The 18849-nt window shown below is 31.9% G+C and overlaps 1 protein-coding gene across 1 annotated transcript; it reads left to right on the top strand.

Annotated features, from left to right (window-relative positions):
• Positions 1-16446: 16446 nt before the first annotated feature.
• Positions 16447-18551, top strand: LOC114381933 (probable glycerol-3-phosphate acyltransferase 2). Its single transcript, XM_028341166.1, has 2 exons — positions 16447-17167; positions 17339-18551. The coding sequence occupies exons 1-2, from the start codon at positions 16547-16549 to the stop codon at positions 18227-18229; spliced, it is 1512 nt and encodes a 503-aa protein (XP_028196967.1). The 5' UTR covers positions 16447-16546; the 3' UTR covers positions 18230-18551.
• Positions 18552-18849: the final 298 nt, after the last annotated feature.

Raw genomic sequence — 18849 nt, 5'->3', positions numbered from 1 at the left:
TTTTCTTTATTTATTTAAATTCCAAAATCTAAAGATATACTATTATTTAGAAATTTTAATTTAAAGAAAAATTTAAATTTACAAATAATTTTTGCAATTGAACAATAAACTAGCTCAGCAGCAATCAAAGCATATCGTTTACAATTTTTTTAGTGCACAATTTTTTTTTTCAGTTTGACCTTATGCGAGTAGTGGTCAACATTGGATATATATATATATATATATATATATATATATATATATATATATATATATATATATATATATATATATATATATATATATATATATAATATTCTTTATAGTACTAGTAATTTTCTCAGTTTCCTTGAAGCTTCCAATGCACATTCTGTGACCAAAGGCTGCTTTCTCCAGAATTTCGTCGAAGACTTCCCATGAACTCAACCGGTCAACCGTGGAAAATGGAACCCATACATAAGGTCCGCTTTAATTTGCCGTTATACTCATACGTGTCAATAGGTATTTTTGCATTTTCCACGAAGTAGTGCATGGTTGTTTTCAACTAGTGAGAACGCATAAAAGGACAAAAATGATTTTCATGACCAAGTCCATTTTTCATGTCCACAAAAACATGAAGAGGTGTATTTTAATAAAGGGATATTTTATTCTTACTCATTTTTTTATTAGGTTAATATACAATTTTTATAATTTTATTTTTTAAAATTCATAATTTTAGTCCTCTATTTTTAAATAGAGATATTTTTCCTTTTCATTTAAAAAATCAATAATTTTTTATTTTTTAATTTAGACATTAAGTCCCTCACTTTTTAAGAAATATGTGATTTTAATCCCTTTTTTCAATTTCAAACTTGAATATGTATTTTTTTTTAATTTTTTTAATAAATTAAGTTTGTTAGCAATTAAATAATTAAAAAAAAATTTGTCATGCGAATAATAAATAAAATAAACATGTGTCAGCCAACATTTATATAATACATAGATTAATGTTTTAAATTGACCACAAGGAATATTTGTAGATTTTTTAAAAGTGATGGATAAAATATCTTAATTAAAAAATGAGAAACTAAAATCTCAAACTTCTTAAAAGTGAAAGATGAAATGTCTTAATTAAAAATAAGAGGATTAAAATCACAAATTTTAAAAAATAGGGGAACAAAAATTATATTTTAGCTTCTTTATTATTATATAAATACAAATTTTCTTTTTAATAAAACAGTTGTAAATCGCATCTAGGTTTTTTTTATTAAACATGGCACGGAGAAAACATGATGGCCTAATCCCCCAAAATACAATAGTATCATTTGTTTTTTCGGGTGGAACTGATAACCAGATTATAAGTGAGAGATTGGGTTATTATTTTGCTTATATTACCTTTATCATATATTGTATAATGTATAGTATCAATTTAACAAATCTCTAAATTTGTTGTTAAAATTTACTTGTTTATGATCTTAACTACGTTTAATGGTTCAAAAATAATTCATTCAGCTTAATTCAATCAATGGTCACTGATCAATCAAAAAATGAAATGAAAACAAATAAAGCTAAGAAATCATTTCAACAGAAATCTTAGTTTAAAAGTATGAGAACCATTTGAAAAAAACCCTACAATCAATAGTTTCTTTCTTCCCTAGTAAAGCAAATAGAATATCATGGACCAGCTTGTTTAAAGTTAAAATAAGTAAAGGTTGTGACTCTTAGGCGAAGTAGGTGGAGCAAGTAGAATTCCAAGAATTTATTAACCAAATGAGGATTGTGGATGTGCCAGTTATGGGGAAGAGGTTCACTTGGTTTAGTGGTGATTGTTCTGTTATTAGTAGATTGGATTTGTTTCTGGTGTCTCGGGATTTGATCAAGTTGTGGGGGGTGTCCTCCCAGTGGGTGGGGAAGAGGAACATTGATGATCGTTGTCCAATAGCGTTGCAGACTGGCTTGCAAGACTGGGGTCTGAAGCCTTTTAAGTTCTTTAATAGTTGGTTGGAGCATCCTGGTTTTGTGAGGCTATTAGGTGAGTGGTGGAGGGATTTTCATGTGACTGGGTGGAAATCTTTTGTATGCAAGGATAAATTGAAGCTTTTAAAGGCAAATATTAGGGTGTGGCAACAGGAGGTCTATGGTGGTTCGTCTGTGGAGATTTTTGCTTTGGTGGATGATTGGATGAGTTGTACCAAAGGTTGTGCGATGAGATGTTGGTGGATAATAAGCAATACTGACTACTTGTCTTAGAGTTTTGGATGAAGGTGCGAGCCAAGGAAAGTATGTTGGCTCAGAAGTCGTGAGTTAGGTGGATTAGGGAAGGTGATGTTAATTCTCGTTACTTCCACGCTTCCTTAAGGGACAGGTCTCGAAGGAACTCCTTAATAGGTCTCCAGTTGGGTGGAGCATGGGTTGAGGATGTGAGGGGTGGGAGAGGTTGGGTGGCATTTTCAGTCCTTGTTTGCAAAGTCGTTGAAGGAGAGGCTTGTGCTAGATGGTGTTGTGTTTAAACAATCATCCTCTGTGGATTGTGCCTCCTTGGTTGCTCCTTTCTCCCTTGATGAAATCAAAGAGGCTATTTGGAGCTATGTTGGGGATAGGAGTCCAGGGCATGGCGGGTTCAATTTCAGTTTCTTTTAGGCTGGTTGGGAGTTCCTGAGGGATGACTTGGTGGCTTTTGTGAAGGAGTTTTTATCTTCGGGTGTGTTTTTTGAAGGTGGTGACATCGTTGTTTGTGGTATTGATCCCATAAAAGGATCATCCCTAGTCTCTTTCAGAATACCGACTGATGTCTCTCATTGGTAGTATGCACAAGATGATTTCTAAGCTCTTAGCTCTTAGGTTGAGTAAGGTACTTGGATCTGTTATCTCATCTTGCCAATCGGCTTTTTTGCTTGGCCGGTGCATTTTGGATGGTGTGGTTGTGGCTAATGAGTTGGTAGACTTAGTGAAGTGGAGTAAGAGAGGGTGTTTCATGTTCAAGATTGATTTTTAGAAGGCGTATGATTTAGTAAGTTAGTTTTTTAGACTATATGATATATCGGCTGGGTTTTGATGATACTTGGAGGAAGTGGGTCAGGGCAATGGTGTGTTCAAGAAGGATGTCCGTGTTAGTTAATGACAGCCCTATGGCGGAGTTTCAGGCTGAGTGAGGGCTGGAGCAGGGAGACCTATTGGCCCTGTTTCTTTTCTTGATGGTGGCCAAGGGGTTACATGGTTTGGTCGAGAAGGAAAGAGAGATAGGAGATTTTAAAAGTCTCAGTTTAAGCTCAACAATGGAGTTTTCTCTGCTTCAGTATGCTTATGATTCGATTATCACAAGGGAGCCTTGTTATGGTAATCTATGGACTGTTAAAGCCATTCTGTAAGGCTTTGAGTTCATGTCGGGTTTGACGGTTAATTTCTTGAAGGACAATTTCTTTGGTTTTATGTGGATGAGGGGTTTATGGCTAACACCTTTGATTTCTTGCACTGTTCATTGTCCAATGTCATGTTTCGGTATCTTGGTATTAGGCGTTAGTCCTATGAGGGTTTCAATGTGGGAACCTGTGATTTCTTCTTTTAGGATGCGACTTGGGAGTCAAAAGGGACGGTATCTTTCTTTGTGAGGGAGGATCACCTCGATAAACTCTGTGTTATTGAATCTCCGTCTTTATTTTTTCTTTTTTTACAGGGCTTCCAAGCGTGTTATAGCCATGCTGGTGAGTATTTAGAGGAGGTTTTTGTGGTCTGGTGTGTCGGTCTTAGATAAGATATGTTGGGTGGATTGAGATTTAGTGTGCAGGGCTAAGGCAAATGGTAGGTTAGGCGTGAAGAACTTAGCAGTTTTCATTGCTAGTTTGTTGGCTAAGTGGTTGTGGAGGTGTGACACCCTCTACCCCGACATACATATAGTGAAAGAAAACATAATAACAGGAGTAATTTAAAAAGATTTACTTCACAACTCAATATAAAACTTCTCAATGGAGTAAAAGGTTCACATTCACTAATTAACCAAGTTAAAACTTTATCGGTAAGACTGTATCGGTATTATAACTGAAATTTCAATGAGAAACATAGAACTAAATAATGTTCAATTACATATCTCAAACTAGTATATGATAAAAACAACATAAAACCCTAAGCCCCGATGTCACATCCTATTAGAGCATGGTGTCCCAACATCCTTTAGCATGAGGTTCCCCATAGTCATCTACCTAACTATTTGTTTCCACGAACACAAGGTTCGAAATCATCACAGGATCAAAACACAAAGAACACACAAAGAGTAAGTTATCACATTCCTAACTAATAGAGAGAAATGAGACAACATGTAGATATACATATCATACAAATGAAATACAATTTACTTAAACACAACTCACGTCATTCCACCACTTATCGTATAACATCACGTCTCAACACAACACGTCTCTCACATTTTCACATCATTCACGTACTCAAGGATCAAAACACAATATCACTCAACCAATCAATAATGAATAATACACAAGCAGTATGTAATAGATATACTAAGACTCAATCCTAGATGTAATGTGGTACCATGTCAGTAAAAGATCTCATCGGGCGCCCAGGAGTACATGACAAGACAGAACACACATTGATAAGTCAAGTCACTCTCACTAGGTAAAATTATTGGGAGACCAGACAAGGTCACGTTATTTTACGAGAATGTTCCAACCAAGTGGGATCAGCATAAGCTTAAAGGTGCACTCAAACAGAGTGTATTTACCCCCAAGGCCTAGACTCCGAAGAGTCCGTCAAGGGCCTCTCCCTCCTGATTCAGGTCTAACCCAAAAAACATTTTAACACACAGACTCTATCTATGAACTATACAAAACACATGACTCCTAAATTATTCTCAAAATAATTTTAACTCATCGCACCTCAAAGTGATTCAACTCGTTGGATTCCCACAGTGGATCCCTTCACAATATTCATCGTCAAAAACTCGTTGTCCTCAAAGGACCCACAATCATGTGATTGTACAGTTCATAGCTAACAACTTAATGCACACAACATCTCAATACACGTGTGATATCACAATTTAACACATACTCAACTTGTCGCTTACACACAGTTCATCACACTTTCATAATCCCAAGACAACACATTATCACACCTCATGCATCATATACATATCAGACAATAATAATATTAATATGTTATGTTCATATGATTAATCATCTCATTAAAACAAACATTTAAAATCATATATGTGCCATTAGAGTTTGAACTATGCAATACACACAACTACTCAATTGTTTTCAAAATCATTTTAACTCGTCACACCTCAAAGTGATTAGACTCGTTAGATTCTCACAATGGAGCCCATCATAAAGCTCATCGCACATTAACTCGTTGCCCTTAAAGGATCTTACAGTTGTATAATTGTACAGTTCATAGCTCACAAATCAATGCGTACAAAATCTCAATACACATGTATCTTACAATTTAACACATACTCAATTTATCACATACACTTAATCTCAATCACAATGTTATAATCCTAAAGCAACATGTTATCACACCTCATGAATCATATAAACATCACACAATAATAATATTTACATGGCACAAAACATGTATATACTAAATCGAACTATATTATTTTCAATTAAAAAGAATTAATAAATAATTAAACTAAAAATCCATCAAAAGTATTTATCATTGAATCTTAATATATTAATTTCCTTCAATTTAATTTTATTATTTGAACTATTAATTCCTAGCTTATTTTAACAATTCATATACATATATATGTGTTATAATCATCAACACGTAATAAGCTTATGAGACCAAAACATGACAAAGAATGTTTCCAACAATCTAATTCTCACGCTAATCTAGTAAATCTTGTCATATTCTTTATATAGCTTTATGATTATCCAATTGATTCAAGAGTAAAGCGCAACCCTGCAACACATTCGTGTGGTATCATGGAATATTATATAAGTTTTTTTCCAACCATCATCAATAAGCAAATATACTAAAATCAAGTAGATATTTCATGACACAAATATACTGAAAGCGCACTAAATTCAAAAAATTAAAACAATCAAATGTACAATTTATAGGTATGAGAAACAAGAGAAAAACACACATTATAATAACATATAAAATTTTAAAGCATGAAACAAGGGAATAAAACACATCAATTTCACAATAATTTTGCATCGGGACATCAATTGGTCTGTCAAACACAGTCAATTCATGATTAAAAGCATGATGACAAAAATGAATTTCATAAAACAGCCCCAAAAAAAATCTAAAATTGATCCTCTAGGGATCCCTATACATGCTTATTCTAATTCCTAAGCGTGAGTAACCCATCCCTTACCTCTAAGCGGGCTTATGTGTGTAGTCCAGCAGCGATAGAAGTATCTCTAGTGGTTCCCTAAGATTTCTCAAGCTTTTCCTTTAGTTGTTCTGCTAGGATTTTCAAGCATTAGAGAGAAGGAGAACGGATTGAAGTCTCAATTTCACTGTCTCTGTCATAGGAGCATATCTCTCTATAAAGATATAATTTGGTAAATCCCAATGGTGGGAATGTGAGAGAATGCGTTTCAAAGGTGGTGTCCAAATTTCAGTACAATCCAACAGTTAACGAGTCCGAGATTGAGTTTTACTGGGACAGATTTGAATGTGCGAGAAAAAGTGAGAGTTTTGGGAGAGGAAGAAGGGAGAACAAATTTGGGAGGAAGAAAGAGCGTAAAGACATATTATAATTGTAAAAACTGATTTAATATGTTTTTATTTATAGCTAGGGTTCTGAGTCTACTATTTATTCTATTTATTTTCTTTATTTTATTATTTCATAAAAAGATAGTTCTATTTTACTCCATATTAAATAAGTAAATAAAACATCATTTTTATTTTCTAATAATACATATTTATTTTATTTACCTTAAAACCATTATTTTAATTAATAAAAATATTTCTCCTTATTTATTTGATTACAAAAACCTCATTATTTTTCTAAAACTCTATTTACTTTTAAATAAAACCTTTTTTTATTTTATTTTACGAAAAATGAGGTATTACAAGAGGTTTCTAGCGAAGGATGCTCTGTGGTGTAGTTTGCTCGTTCACAAGTATGGGTGCTTGGATCGGCTTAAGTAGCATCAGGCCCGGTCGGGGTCGGCTTGGGAGCAGGATCTCATGAGGATCGATGTGGGAGACAACTGGTTTTCTAGTAGGGTAGTTTGTCAAATTGGTGATGGACAAGACACCTCCTTCTAGCAGGACCATTGGTTTGGAGAGTCTTGTCTAAAAAATCTCTTCCCTTGTCTTTCTTATTTGGCAATTAACTAAGAGGCCAATGTAGGTGTGATGTCAACGAAGGCTAGTGTAGGGGAGATGTCAACGGAGGCCAACAATCATGGGGTGGCGTGGAGTTGGAGATGGTAGATAGCTCTATTTGAGCGGGAGGAGGTTGTGGTACAATAGATGAAGGCCTTACTTTATATGGTCTGATTGGATTTGATTGTTGGATCAAGTGGCCTCGGAATACATCCAGTCCCCCAAGCAACCTGCGGTTCTTGAGATTTCTTTCATCCTTGTAAAATCCTTTACAAGCCAAAGATCCACAAGGGATGTACCCTCCCTTGTTCTCTTTGAATAACCAAGTGAATGTATCCTCCCCTTGAACTGATCCACAAGAGATGTACCCTCTCTTGTTCTCAGTATAACAATTCCCAAGTAGATGTACCCTCTACTTGTACCACAAAGAATGTACCCTCCAATGTGTTGGGACAAAGAATTTTCAGGCGGTTAGTCCTTCAAATCTTTGTAAAGGGGAAACAAAAGATATCTCAAGCGGTTAGTCCTTTGAAATCTTTTGCTTAAGGGGAAGGGAAGAATCAAAAGAATTCTCAGGTGGTTAGTCCTTTGAATCTTTTGTAAGGGAGAAGAGAGACACAAAAGAATTCAGGCGGTTAGTCCTTCATTCTTTTGGCAAAGGGAGAAGAGAGACACAAAAGAATTCAGGCGGTTAGTACTTTGTTCTTTTGGCAAAGGGAGAAGAGAATGAAAAAGATGAATAACACAAGTTTTTGAACAAAGAACTTTTCTTGAAAGAAAAAGTGTTGATAAAAAACGAAAGATGAAGAGAAAAAGAATCAGAAAATTTTGTAGAAAGAGTTGAAAGATATTGAATGATGTTGAGAGAAGATTGAAAGATTGATTATGATAATTGATTATTGATTATTTGAAACTCATGCCATGGTCACATATTTATAATCTCTTGATGACTCAAGTCAAAGCTTATGACTCTTGGCAATATCTTTTAAAAACTAGTCACTTAAAAAGTTGTGACTTTTGAAAAAATCTTCAGAAACAAGTCACTTGAAGAATTGTGACTTTTGGAAATGTATTTTTCGAAATCAGTCACTGGTAATCGATTACCATTAAGGTGTAATCGATTACACACCAACAAATGTGACTTTTCATTTTGAATTTTGAAAATTAAAATGTTTAGGAGCTCTGGTAATCGATTACAAGTTTAAAATACTTTTAAAACTGTTTAAACATAAGTTATAACTCTTGAAATTTGAAATCTTAACGTTTTAAAATACTGGTAATCGATTACTACCTTCTGGTAATCGATTACCAGAGAGTAAAACTCTTTGGTAATGATTTTGTGAAAACTTCTTGTGCTACTCAATATTTTGAAAACTTTTTTAGAACTTATCTTTATTGAGTCTTCTCTTGTTTCTTGAATCTTGATCTTGATTATTCTTGAATCTTGATTCTTGAAACTTGATTCTTGAATCTTGATTCTTGAAACTTAATTCTTGAATATTTGAAATTTTCTTAACTCTTGATTCTTTGGCATCATCAAAATAACCTTGGAAGGCATTGCTTCCACATTGATGACGGAGGATAGATGGTTGTGGACTGAGGGTGAGTCCTCCTTTTTGGTGGCCTCGGCCTATCGATTTATCACATTTGAGATTTCTGATAGCCCGACAATGGTGAATTTTCCCTTCCGATCATTTTGCAATTGTGATGTCCCATCCAAGGTCTTGGCTTTTTCTTGGAGGCTAATCCTGGACATGCTGCCTACTCGTGTGGCTCTTGTAAGGAAGGGGGTTATGGTGGAGGATGGTGGGTGTGTTTTTTGCAGGGCTGATAGAAAGGATTCACAACATCTATTTTTGGGGTGCACCTTCTTGTTTTTGGATTTGGTGTGAGGTCTACCATTGGTGGGTTATTTCTTTAGTGCAACATTCGGAGGTTCCGCTTTATTTCATGCATAGAGTTCACTATCTCATCTGGCATGCAGTTTCCTAGAGTCTTTGGTTTCACAAGAACAATATTATTTTCCATGGAGAAGTAGCAGATGCATAGGTGGTTTTGTGGAAAATTCGTCTTGGTCGTGGCTTCCGTATATGGGTCATGGGACATTGGCTTGTTCCTTTGCCAACTAGTGTTTGTAGCCATTTGTTATTTTTGGTTGATTGCGTTTTTGTTTTCTCTTCGTTCTGTTTTGTTATGTTTCCATGCTGATGTATTTTTTTTGGGAGGTCGCACTTCGTTACACCTTTTACTAATATATTAGTCTCATTTTGTCTTTCAAAAAAATAATTTTAAAATAAATACTTTTAAAAATAGTTTTCATTTAATATGCAGATAGGATTTGTTTATCAAAATAAGTATTAAAAAAAACTATTTTTTCTAAATAAAAACAGTTTTGACAAACATACTAAAAAAAACAAAAAATGATTTATTTTATTAAAATGTTTTTTTAACAAATGAGTTTAAATAAATTGGTCCCATATCCCATACCAAGTAAGTAATTCCCTGAATCTAAACGTAAGAATACAAGATAAAAAATATATGCTTTTGTGGACACAGAATAAATTAACAATATTACCATTAGGTACAATATTCTAGTTCTCTTAAAAAAAGGTACAATATTCTAATTGGCAAAAACCAACGAACCAGAAAATAAGATTGTCGGAATCATATTTTGTTTCTCATAAATTAGTATTTAGACGGTGGAAACTTGACCATTGAAGAGCAATTGGAGGTAGTAGGACATTCTCCTTTAGAACAACTATATGAGAATTGTGACAGACTAATAGTTCAAGAAAATTAGCAAACCATGTATTATAAAAACCTATAAATTGCTAATAGAATAATTTCAAAATATACCTTCACAAAGTGAAGCTAATTAACCATTCCAATTATGATAATTTTGGGTTCTAGAGTAAGTAATACCCTTTGAGGAGAATATGTATTACTTTCTAGTGGAGATAAAAAGACCAACACTTCTAGATGATGTTTCGGTAGAAATACTATATAATAATTAATTAGTTTTCATTGTGTATTTTGTTTCCAAGGAAACAAGTCTTTGATGGCTAAACTATATGTATATTATTAACTTTGCACTTTCATATCCAAAGTGTTTGGTGCTAACTGATAACCTGAATTATTTTCATGTCATCTTTGTACATTTTAATATATTCAGCTTGAAAAAACGTATTCACGGATTGACATTAGTTTATGTAAGACATGTTTCTAAGAGAATTTGTCCAGTCGTGGTAGATTTTGTACATAAACATCAAATAGGGACAAAACTACTCTTTAATTTGGGGGCCTTCACCCCTTGATTTTTTTTCTATTTTTGTAATATTAGTATTGATAACGACTGCCGAATCCATCCAAAACAAATAAAACTAAGGAATTCTGCACTACATGATTAACTTAGATCAACTCAGAGATACAATTCAATATGGTTCATACTTCAATTCACTTATAAACAACATGGGGAATTTCAACAAATATTTTATAGGCAAATGTAAAGGAATGTGAAAACACACAAAAATAGAGATGGAGAAACAGAATAAAACAAAACAAAATACGAATCAAGTTTAATAGCATCAATCCTAATTCACCAAACCAATGCAAATCAAATTATCACAGTTACTACGACTGATGTTCAGAGTGTGAAAGTTCAGTCAAATGCATTAGAGATAGTTCAATTGAATCAATCCCTAAATTGTTTGAAATTGCAAATTAAGTTGAAAAATCATCCAAACAATATGTGATTAAATTTACAAATTAGGAAATGAATCCATAACCTAATCCTTTTTCAATCCTAAGCATAATCATAATCATGAAAATCAAAAATAGGATTCAAGAAAGAGATAAACATTCACAACGATTAGAAATATTATACCAGAACTCAAATTCAGCCTTGCTTGGAGTGAATCCTTTGATTGATTAAGTGTTTAGCCTTCCATGATCACCATCAATGGAAAAGCCATGGAATTTGTGCAAGAGAAAGGAAGAACACAAGTGAAAAGAGGAAGAAGAATGAAGAACGGTTGAGAGAAAAAGAGAGAAAATAGTTTGATCCTAAAGCTTGCACAACAAGTAAATAGATCTATTTTTTTACAAAATGAACTAACTAACTAACTTCTACTAATATATAGAGTGACTGATCAGAAGGAAGGGATGGGCCTTGATTAGACCTATCTAATTTACCTAATTAAACTAATTGCACAAAACAAAGCCCAAACTCACATCACAATTATTCAAGTGCATAGGTTCTGACTTTCAAACTCAATTTATAGAAAACCGATGTTAAACTAACATATTAACATCGGTTTTACTGGAAAACCGATGTCAACGTTCATCATGCGTACACTTTTTCTGCTGTTGTTCATTGTGTTTAACATCGGGTATTTAGAAAACCGATGTTGTCATATGTATGTTAACATCGATTCTCCAAAACCGATGTTAACATTCATACATTTAACATCGTCACTTTCAACATCGATTTTAGAACCGATGTAGAATGTTCTAAATAACCGATGTTGAAAGTGTATTTTTTAATAATGATAACTTATATTTTGGTCTAATTTTTTTAACTTACTAACTCATTGACTCGGTGGTAATCTAGAAAGTCTACCGAGTTTACTTATAATTTATAGAGTTTATCCAAGTCTACTAAAAAAGAGTTTACTCAAGAGTCGACTCACAAAGGACAAGTAAACTCGTAAACTCATAAGAGTTAACGAGTTAACTCGAGAGTTTGATAACCAATATAAAAAGTGATTTTTTACATTAATTATAACTATAACTTATGTACAAAATTTTGAAAAATGATTTTTTTACATTGTTTTGGGACCAACATAATAGTAAAATATACAAAAATAAAAAATTTGAATATAAAATCTGCAAAATAGTAAAAGTTAAATGGCGAAATTCTTGAAAAAGAAACTTTACTGATAAAATTCACAAAATTATGAAAGTTTAATAATAAAATTCACAAAAATATAACTTGAGTGATAAAATTTGTAAAATAATAAAAATTTAATAATAAAATTTATAATGAAGCCAAAAATATATTTTAGGAAAATAGTTTTTCAATGGAGTAATAGTTTTGGTCCTTCTTTTTATTATCCTTTTGTCCTCAGGTAACTGGTGTTTTGATTCATAGGTTAACTTTGATGCTCATATTTGATAAATATTTTTTTACACAAATTTGATAAATATACTAACATCAATACATCATGACTAATTGACTGTGGCTAGAGTATTGTCATGGATCTAAGGCCATTAGGTAAAGAGGAAAGGAAAAAAAAAAGAGAAAGAAACAAAATTAAGATAATTTTTTTTTAAATTATAAAAGTGTGAGTGTGAGACTCATACTAAAATTAAATTATTTTCACTCATTTCTTTTCTCTTTTTTCTCATTCGGACGTACCCTAAAGTATTGATAGGTGTTAATGCGATTCCCAAACTTGAATTTTTCAATTTTATTTCTTATTTTTTGAAAATAAAATAATTGATTTTGATCCCACGTTAAACAATTTAATACTTTTTATAAATATTCTTAATTTTATTGTAAATATTTAACATAGAGTGTGAATCAAGTTACTTCATTCAATTCTTTTTATATATAAAATTTCAAGAATTCAACCATTAGAAAATTTTGATATATTTCATCATATTTCATATGTGTGTCACTAAGGCACTTAAGCTTCTGACCAAGAAAAAAAAAAGACACACTAACTAAAAAAAATTAAATAACCACGTTTAAGAGTGTTTTTTTCCCCCCTTAAATGCAATATCTAAAGTAGCAATGTTTGTCATATTCATAGACATAGTTGAGAGTTTACTCCTTAGGTAATCTTATACTTTATAATCATTTAATTTTTTTTAAATTTTTTTTATCAATTTTAAATTGAATTTATTTTATATATGAAGTATCAAACATTTTTTTTTATTTTTTTATAAAATTTGTAGACATTATCTATTCTATAAAAACTTCTAATATAATGATTGGATCATTGAAATTTAATATCAACAGAATTATCAAATTGACTAACTTTACCAAGTTACTCTTGAAGTCGCTTGTCTCAATCTTTTTAGATACTAATTTCTTTAATCTCTTTTACACATGCATGTATATTTTCTTAGATATTGAAGAAAAAATGGACATGATAAACAAGAAATTAATCAGGAATTAGACAAAAGTAAGGAGGGACTAGATTACATGAAATTTAAGAGTAATAAAAATAGAGTATCTTATTTATACATCATACAATCTAATTTTAGTAACTGACTTATGTAATAATTTCGAGCTAAATATGACCAGTAAATTTCTCAATTGATAGTATGTGAAATAGAAATACATTCCAAGTTTTATTAAGAAAGAGAACAAATTTCATTAACAAACAAAAAAAAAAACTTATGCAATAACTTCTTGTACGAGAGAATGCATTTACTAATAATTAAGTACGTGTCCCACTTTTAAGAGTGACCATTCAAAAATATATAATAGGGTTTTGTTCAATTTTTAAATAACGGAATGAAAATTTTGTTTTATTATATCATAAAATGTTCAACGATTTATAATGTTATATTTTATTCCATGCCATCTTTTTATAACAATATAAATGAGACTAAATATTATATTGTTCTTAAAGAGAATTAATGCAGCCAATATTGCTGAGAGGGACTTTGAAAACGACGAGAATGGTTTTTAAAGCTAAGTATCCCACACAGTAGGGCAAAAATAAATATGCTAAAGGAACCCATAAATAAAACAACTAGCATCGGATAGTGTTCATGAAGAGGCTTAAAACAAAAAGAAGCAGTTATTAAGTAGGTGCACGTCACAATGAAAACACGGACGGTTGTGAAGATGACTATTGATGTCGATACTTTAATTGTTTAATTAATCATACTTTTAGTTTTAATATTTTAATTTCATTTTATTTTAATTTTTTATATCAACAATTTATATTTAGTTTCAAAGAAAAATATTAAATATTTTAATAAAAAACATTTTATAATATTGATTATATTTTGATTTTCTGTGTTTATATTTTATATATATTTTATACACTATCAATAGTAATTTTTTCCTATTTTTATTTTACTAATTTATTTAAAATCAGTAATATGTTACACCTTCGTTATATTTTTTAATTAACATATATGAATATAAGGTAAGAGACCTAATTTGCATAATTAAAAAATTTACGAGAGCTAAATGTACATAATTAATACTAGAGAAATTAAAAAGAGAAATATTCTAAAATGTGAAGAATACAAATACAATCAAACTCTGTTAAGTTACTTCAACAATATATGTTAATCCACGCCATTGAAATGGGGATTCGGATTCCCTCCTGCCTCTCCAGACAAAAAAAAAAGTTGAAAATAGAAGCATAAGAAAATGAAAAATAAAACAGAAATGTATTAATTTGTAAAATCTTTTAAAATAAAGAGAGATAACATAAGTAAAAAACTAAGACATACATAGTTGTTAATACGATAGAGAAATATAAAAAAAAATATTGTGTTGTTGGTATAATATGTAAAAAAAATATTGTAAAAATAATATAACCTTTTTGTTTATTGCTGAAGTTTTTAAACTGTTTTAGTTACATCATCAACTTAATTATTTCTTTTATTTTATATTTCCCTTTACTTCCACGTTGTATACATTTTTTTATAAGACACGATGTATGCATTTGTAAGGAATGTGAAAAACTGAAAATAATAATTTATACTGTCCATTCTTTTATTTATTTTTTGGTTGTGATTTTGCAACATGATTATCCATGCAATCCACTTTTATGACTTTACAACATTTAACTCTTGTAATAATAGCGGCGGTAATGAAAATTAATACTATAGTAACGATAATAATTGTAGTGACTATATGATACTAATTTTTTAAAATATAATTTTTGTCGTTGTAATGACAATTACAGGGTGTGATAACTAAGATGATAATAATAATAACAATATGATGACTATGATGAAATTTGTGATAATTATAATGGTCATTTGCTAGTAATAACATCAACAATAGTGATTAACTAGTAATCATAATTGTGGAGTTACATTAAATCAAAATGTGCAAATTAAATTGTTTGCTGTCTATCATGGGCTTTGTATCGCATATGATACTGTCTACACTTCCATCATCTTGAGTCGGATTCTCAAAATGCATTGTCACTCATCAATGAAGGAGTCCCTCATGTTCATCCTTATGCACCTCTTATCTCTAAAATTAGAGTCTTTATCAATCTTCCTTGGGATGTTTGGTTCTAGCACACATATACAGAGGGAAATAAATGTTTGGATTGGTTGGCTAAGCTTGGAGCCAATGGTTCAGATCCTTTTGATTAGATACACAGTTTGTCTTTGTTGTTTCCGATGCTCTAGGAACCTTGTATCTTATTGGGGTAGTTACTTAATTCTTTCTTGCTTTTTGCCTTGTGCTTTCCCATTGATAAAAAAAAAATCAAAATTACTAGTGAATAGTGATAATAATAACAGTGAGTGATTGTAAGTCTTTCAAAGGAGATTAGATAAGATTTACAATACTATGGATATTTGTGACGTGATAAAAAAAAATCATAACATTATATATTAATGCTTTCAGTGTTATTCTTTGATAAAAAGTTTAATTATATGTTTAGTCTTTCAAGTATTGTAATTGTATAGTTTTAATATCTCAAATTCTAATTTTGTTATATGGATCCACCAGGTATTATAAATATGTAATTTTAGTACTAATTGAATCTCGTGGACAATTTTAGTCCAAAAAAAATAATCTCAATTGTATAATTATAAAATTTGAGGGATTAAAATTACACAACTATAATGTCTAAAATTCAATTGCCATAATTGAAATTTTAAGGACTAAAATCGTGTATTTATGATATTTAATAAATCTAATTAACACAATTAAAATCTAGAGAACTAAAATTACACAACAAAGATATCTATATAGACCAAAATTGCAATCAATCCTAAATAAAATTAAAGTATACGACAAAAATGCATCAAAATAAAATTCTAATTTTAATAAAGAATAATATCAAAAGTAGTTATGATGTTGTTTCAAAGTTTTATAATATGTGGAATTTTGTTTCCTAATTATGAGATTATTTTGTCGCCAACATATTTTATAATTGACGAACAAAAGGGATAGGAAAGGGAAATACGTGTTACGGCTATGAGAGTATACAAATACATAACTAATTAATTCTTGCCTAAACAAGCCTGCAAGAAACTGCAAAGCTAAATCAAATCCCTTTCTTTTGTTCTCACAATGAACCCCAACTACAGCAAAATGAGAACCATTTCTTTAGTCCAGAAAAAAGCAAAACCGGGAAATAATGAAACACTAGTCTTTAATTTTGAGGGTACTCTGTTACGATCCACTTCATTGTTCCCTTACTTCATGCTGGTTGCTTTTGAAGCTGGTGGGGTATTAAGATCTCTCATCTTGTTTCTTTCATACCCTTTGGTGTGGTTGGTGGGTGAAGACCAACTTGGCTTGAAGATCATGGTTTTCTTGAGCTTCTTTGGCCTCAGAAAGGACACATTCAGAACAGGATCAGCTGTTCTGCCAAAATTCTTCTTAGAAGATGTTGGATGGGAAGGCTTTGAAGCTGCAATGTGTTGTGAGAAGAAAGTGGCATCTAGTAAGTTGCCAAGGGTCATGGTTGAAAATTTCCTGAAGGATTATTTAGGGGTTGATGCTGTTATAGCAAGAGACTTGAAGTCCTTTAAGGGTTTCTTGTTGGGAGTTTTTGAGAATAAGCCAATTAAAATCCCTTCATGTAAAGTTAATGGAGGGACTAAAGGGAGCAACATCAACAACAGTATTGATATTATAGACAACCATGTTGAATATATTGACCAGGAGGAGCTTTTCCAACTATTCAAGGTTTGATCATTTTTAAATTATTAAGAGTCAATCATTCATGTCCACATTCAAGTCATCATGCCTTTTTATATTAAATAAATCTGTTTTAAGGAAAGAATGATTTGGGCGCATTTCAAGTCTTGTTTAATCTTAAATAACTGTTTGCTAACTAGATTTTTTTTTTTTGTGCAGGAGGTTTACATAGCTGATGAGAGGAGAAATTGGCATGTTCTTCCAAGAGAGAGGTACCCCAAACCATTGATTTTCCATGATGGAAGATTGGCTTTGAGGCCAACTCTTGCATCTTCTGTTGCTTTGTTCATTTGGTTACCCTTTGGACTAGTTCTTAGCCTCCTCAGATTTACAATAGGCATAGCATTACCCCTCAATGTATCTGCTCCAATATTGGCCCTCACAGGAACAAGAACCACAGTTTCAAGACCCCAAAGTGCTTCTTTGTCTTTGGTCCACTATGAACAAAATCAAAAGGGCATGCTCTATGTGTGCAATCACAGAACCTTGCTTGACCCTCTTTATGTTGCAATTGTTTTAGGAAAACCACTTTCTGCAGTCACATACAGCTTGAGCAGATTGAGTGAAATAGTGTCCCCCATCAGAACTATAAGACTAACAAGGGACAGAGTGAAAGACAGAGAAATAATGGACAAAATGCTGACCCAAGGCAACCTTGTGGTGTGCCCTGAGGGAACAACTTGTAGGGAACCTTATTTGCTAAGGTTTAGTCCTTTGTTTTCTGAGCTCACAGATAACATTGTTCCTGTGGCTGTTGATGTTAAGGTTAGCATGTTCTATGGAACAACAGCTAGTGGGTATAAATGTTTGGACCCCTTTTTCCACTTCATGAATCCAAATCCTTCATATTTCATAAAATTTCTTGGGATGTTACCACAATCACAAACATGTCAAGGTGGTGGAATGCCCAAGATTGAAGTTGCCAATTTCGTGCAAAATGAGATATGCAATGCTTTGGGGTTTGCATGCACCAACTTGACCAGGAGAGACAAGTATTTGGTCTTGGCAGGTAATGAGGGTGTGAGCCCAAGCAATGATTGCAACCAGTAGTAGCTACAAGCTTGTTTTTTCACCCTTTGAACAACCCTGAAGATTCTTCATTGGGATAGTGGTATGGTGAGAAATTTTACATGTTAAATTGTTGCACCTTTTAAGTATCAAAATTTTAACATTATGCAAGACAAATTCTATTTGTACATTACTTCTGTTCAACTAAGAGAGAAGTATGAAAAAGAAAATAAGTGTAAGATATGATGGATGATACGCAATGGAGATATATAGAAAATAAATAAATTGTACTAGGTGTTATAAAATCTGTGTATAAAAACAATACAATTCATTATGTTTTATATAGTATTGCTTGTGTTCTGAATCAACTATTGTCATTTTAATAAATAGGAAAACACTCGTTGAAAGGATGCTTGTTTTATAAAGTTAGATACAGCATATAACATCATTTCTTAGGCACTTAACGTGTGTAAAATCTGTCTAGTGACGTGACTAATGCTAGGCAGATTTCTGTCATTGTCCTATAAGAATTATTAGTTTATGGAGAATATCTTAACATTTTCTTGTAAATCACATGTTGCGTAATAATAACACCGTTAGACAAGCATGAATCAGCATTTAAGTTTATGTACTGTATGTTATGCAAGGTACCACTGTATTAA

This window comes from Glycine soja, chromosome 13 (genome assembly GCF_004193775.1).
Source record: "Glycine soja cultivar W05 chromosome 13, ASM419377v2, whole genome shotgun sequence".
Taxonomy (NCBI): Eukaryota; Viridiplantae; Streptophyta; class Magnoliopsida; order Fabales; family Fabaceae; genus Glycine; species Glycine soja.
Note: the sequence above shows the minus strand (reverse complement) of the source record. Positions and strands in the feature narration are given on the sequence as shown.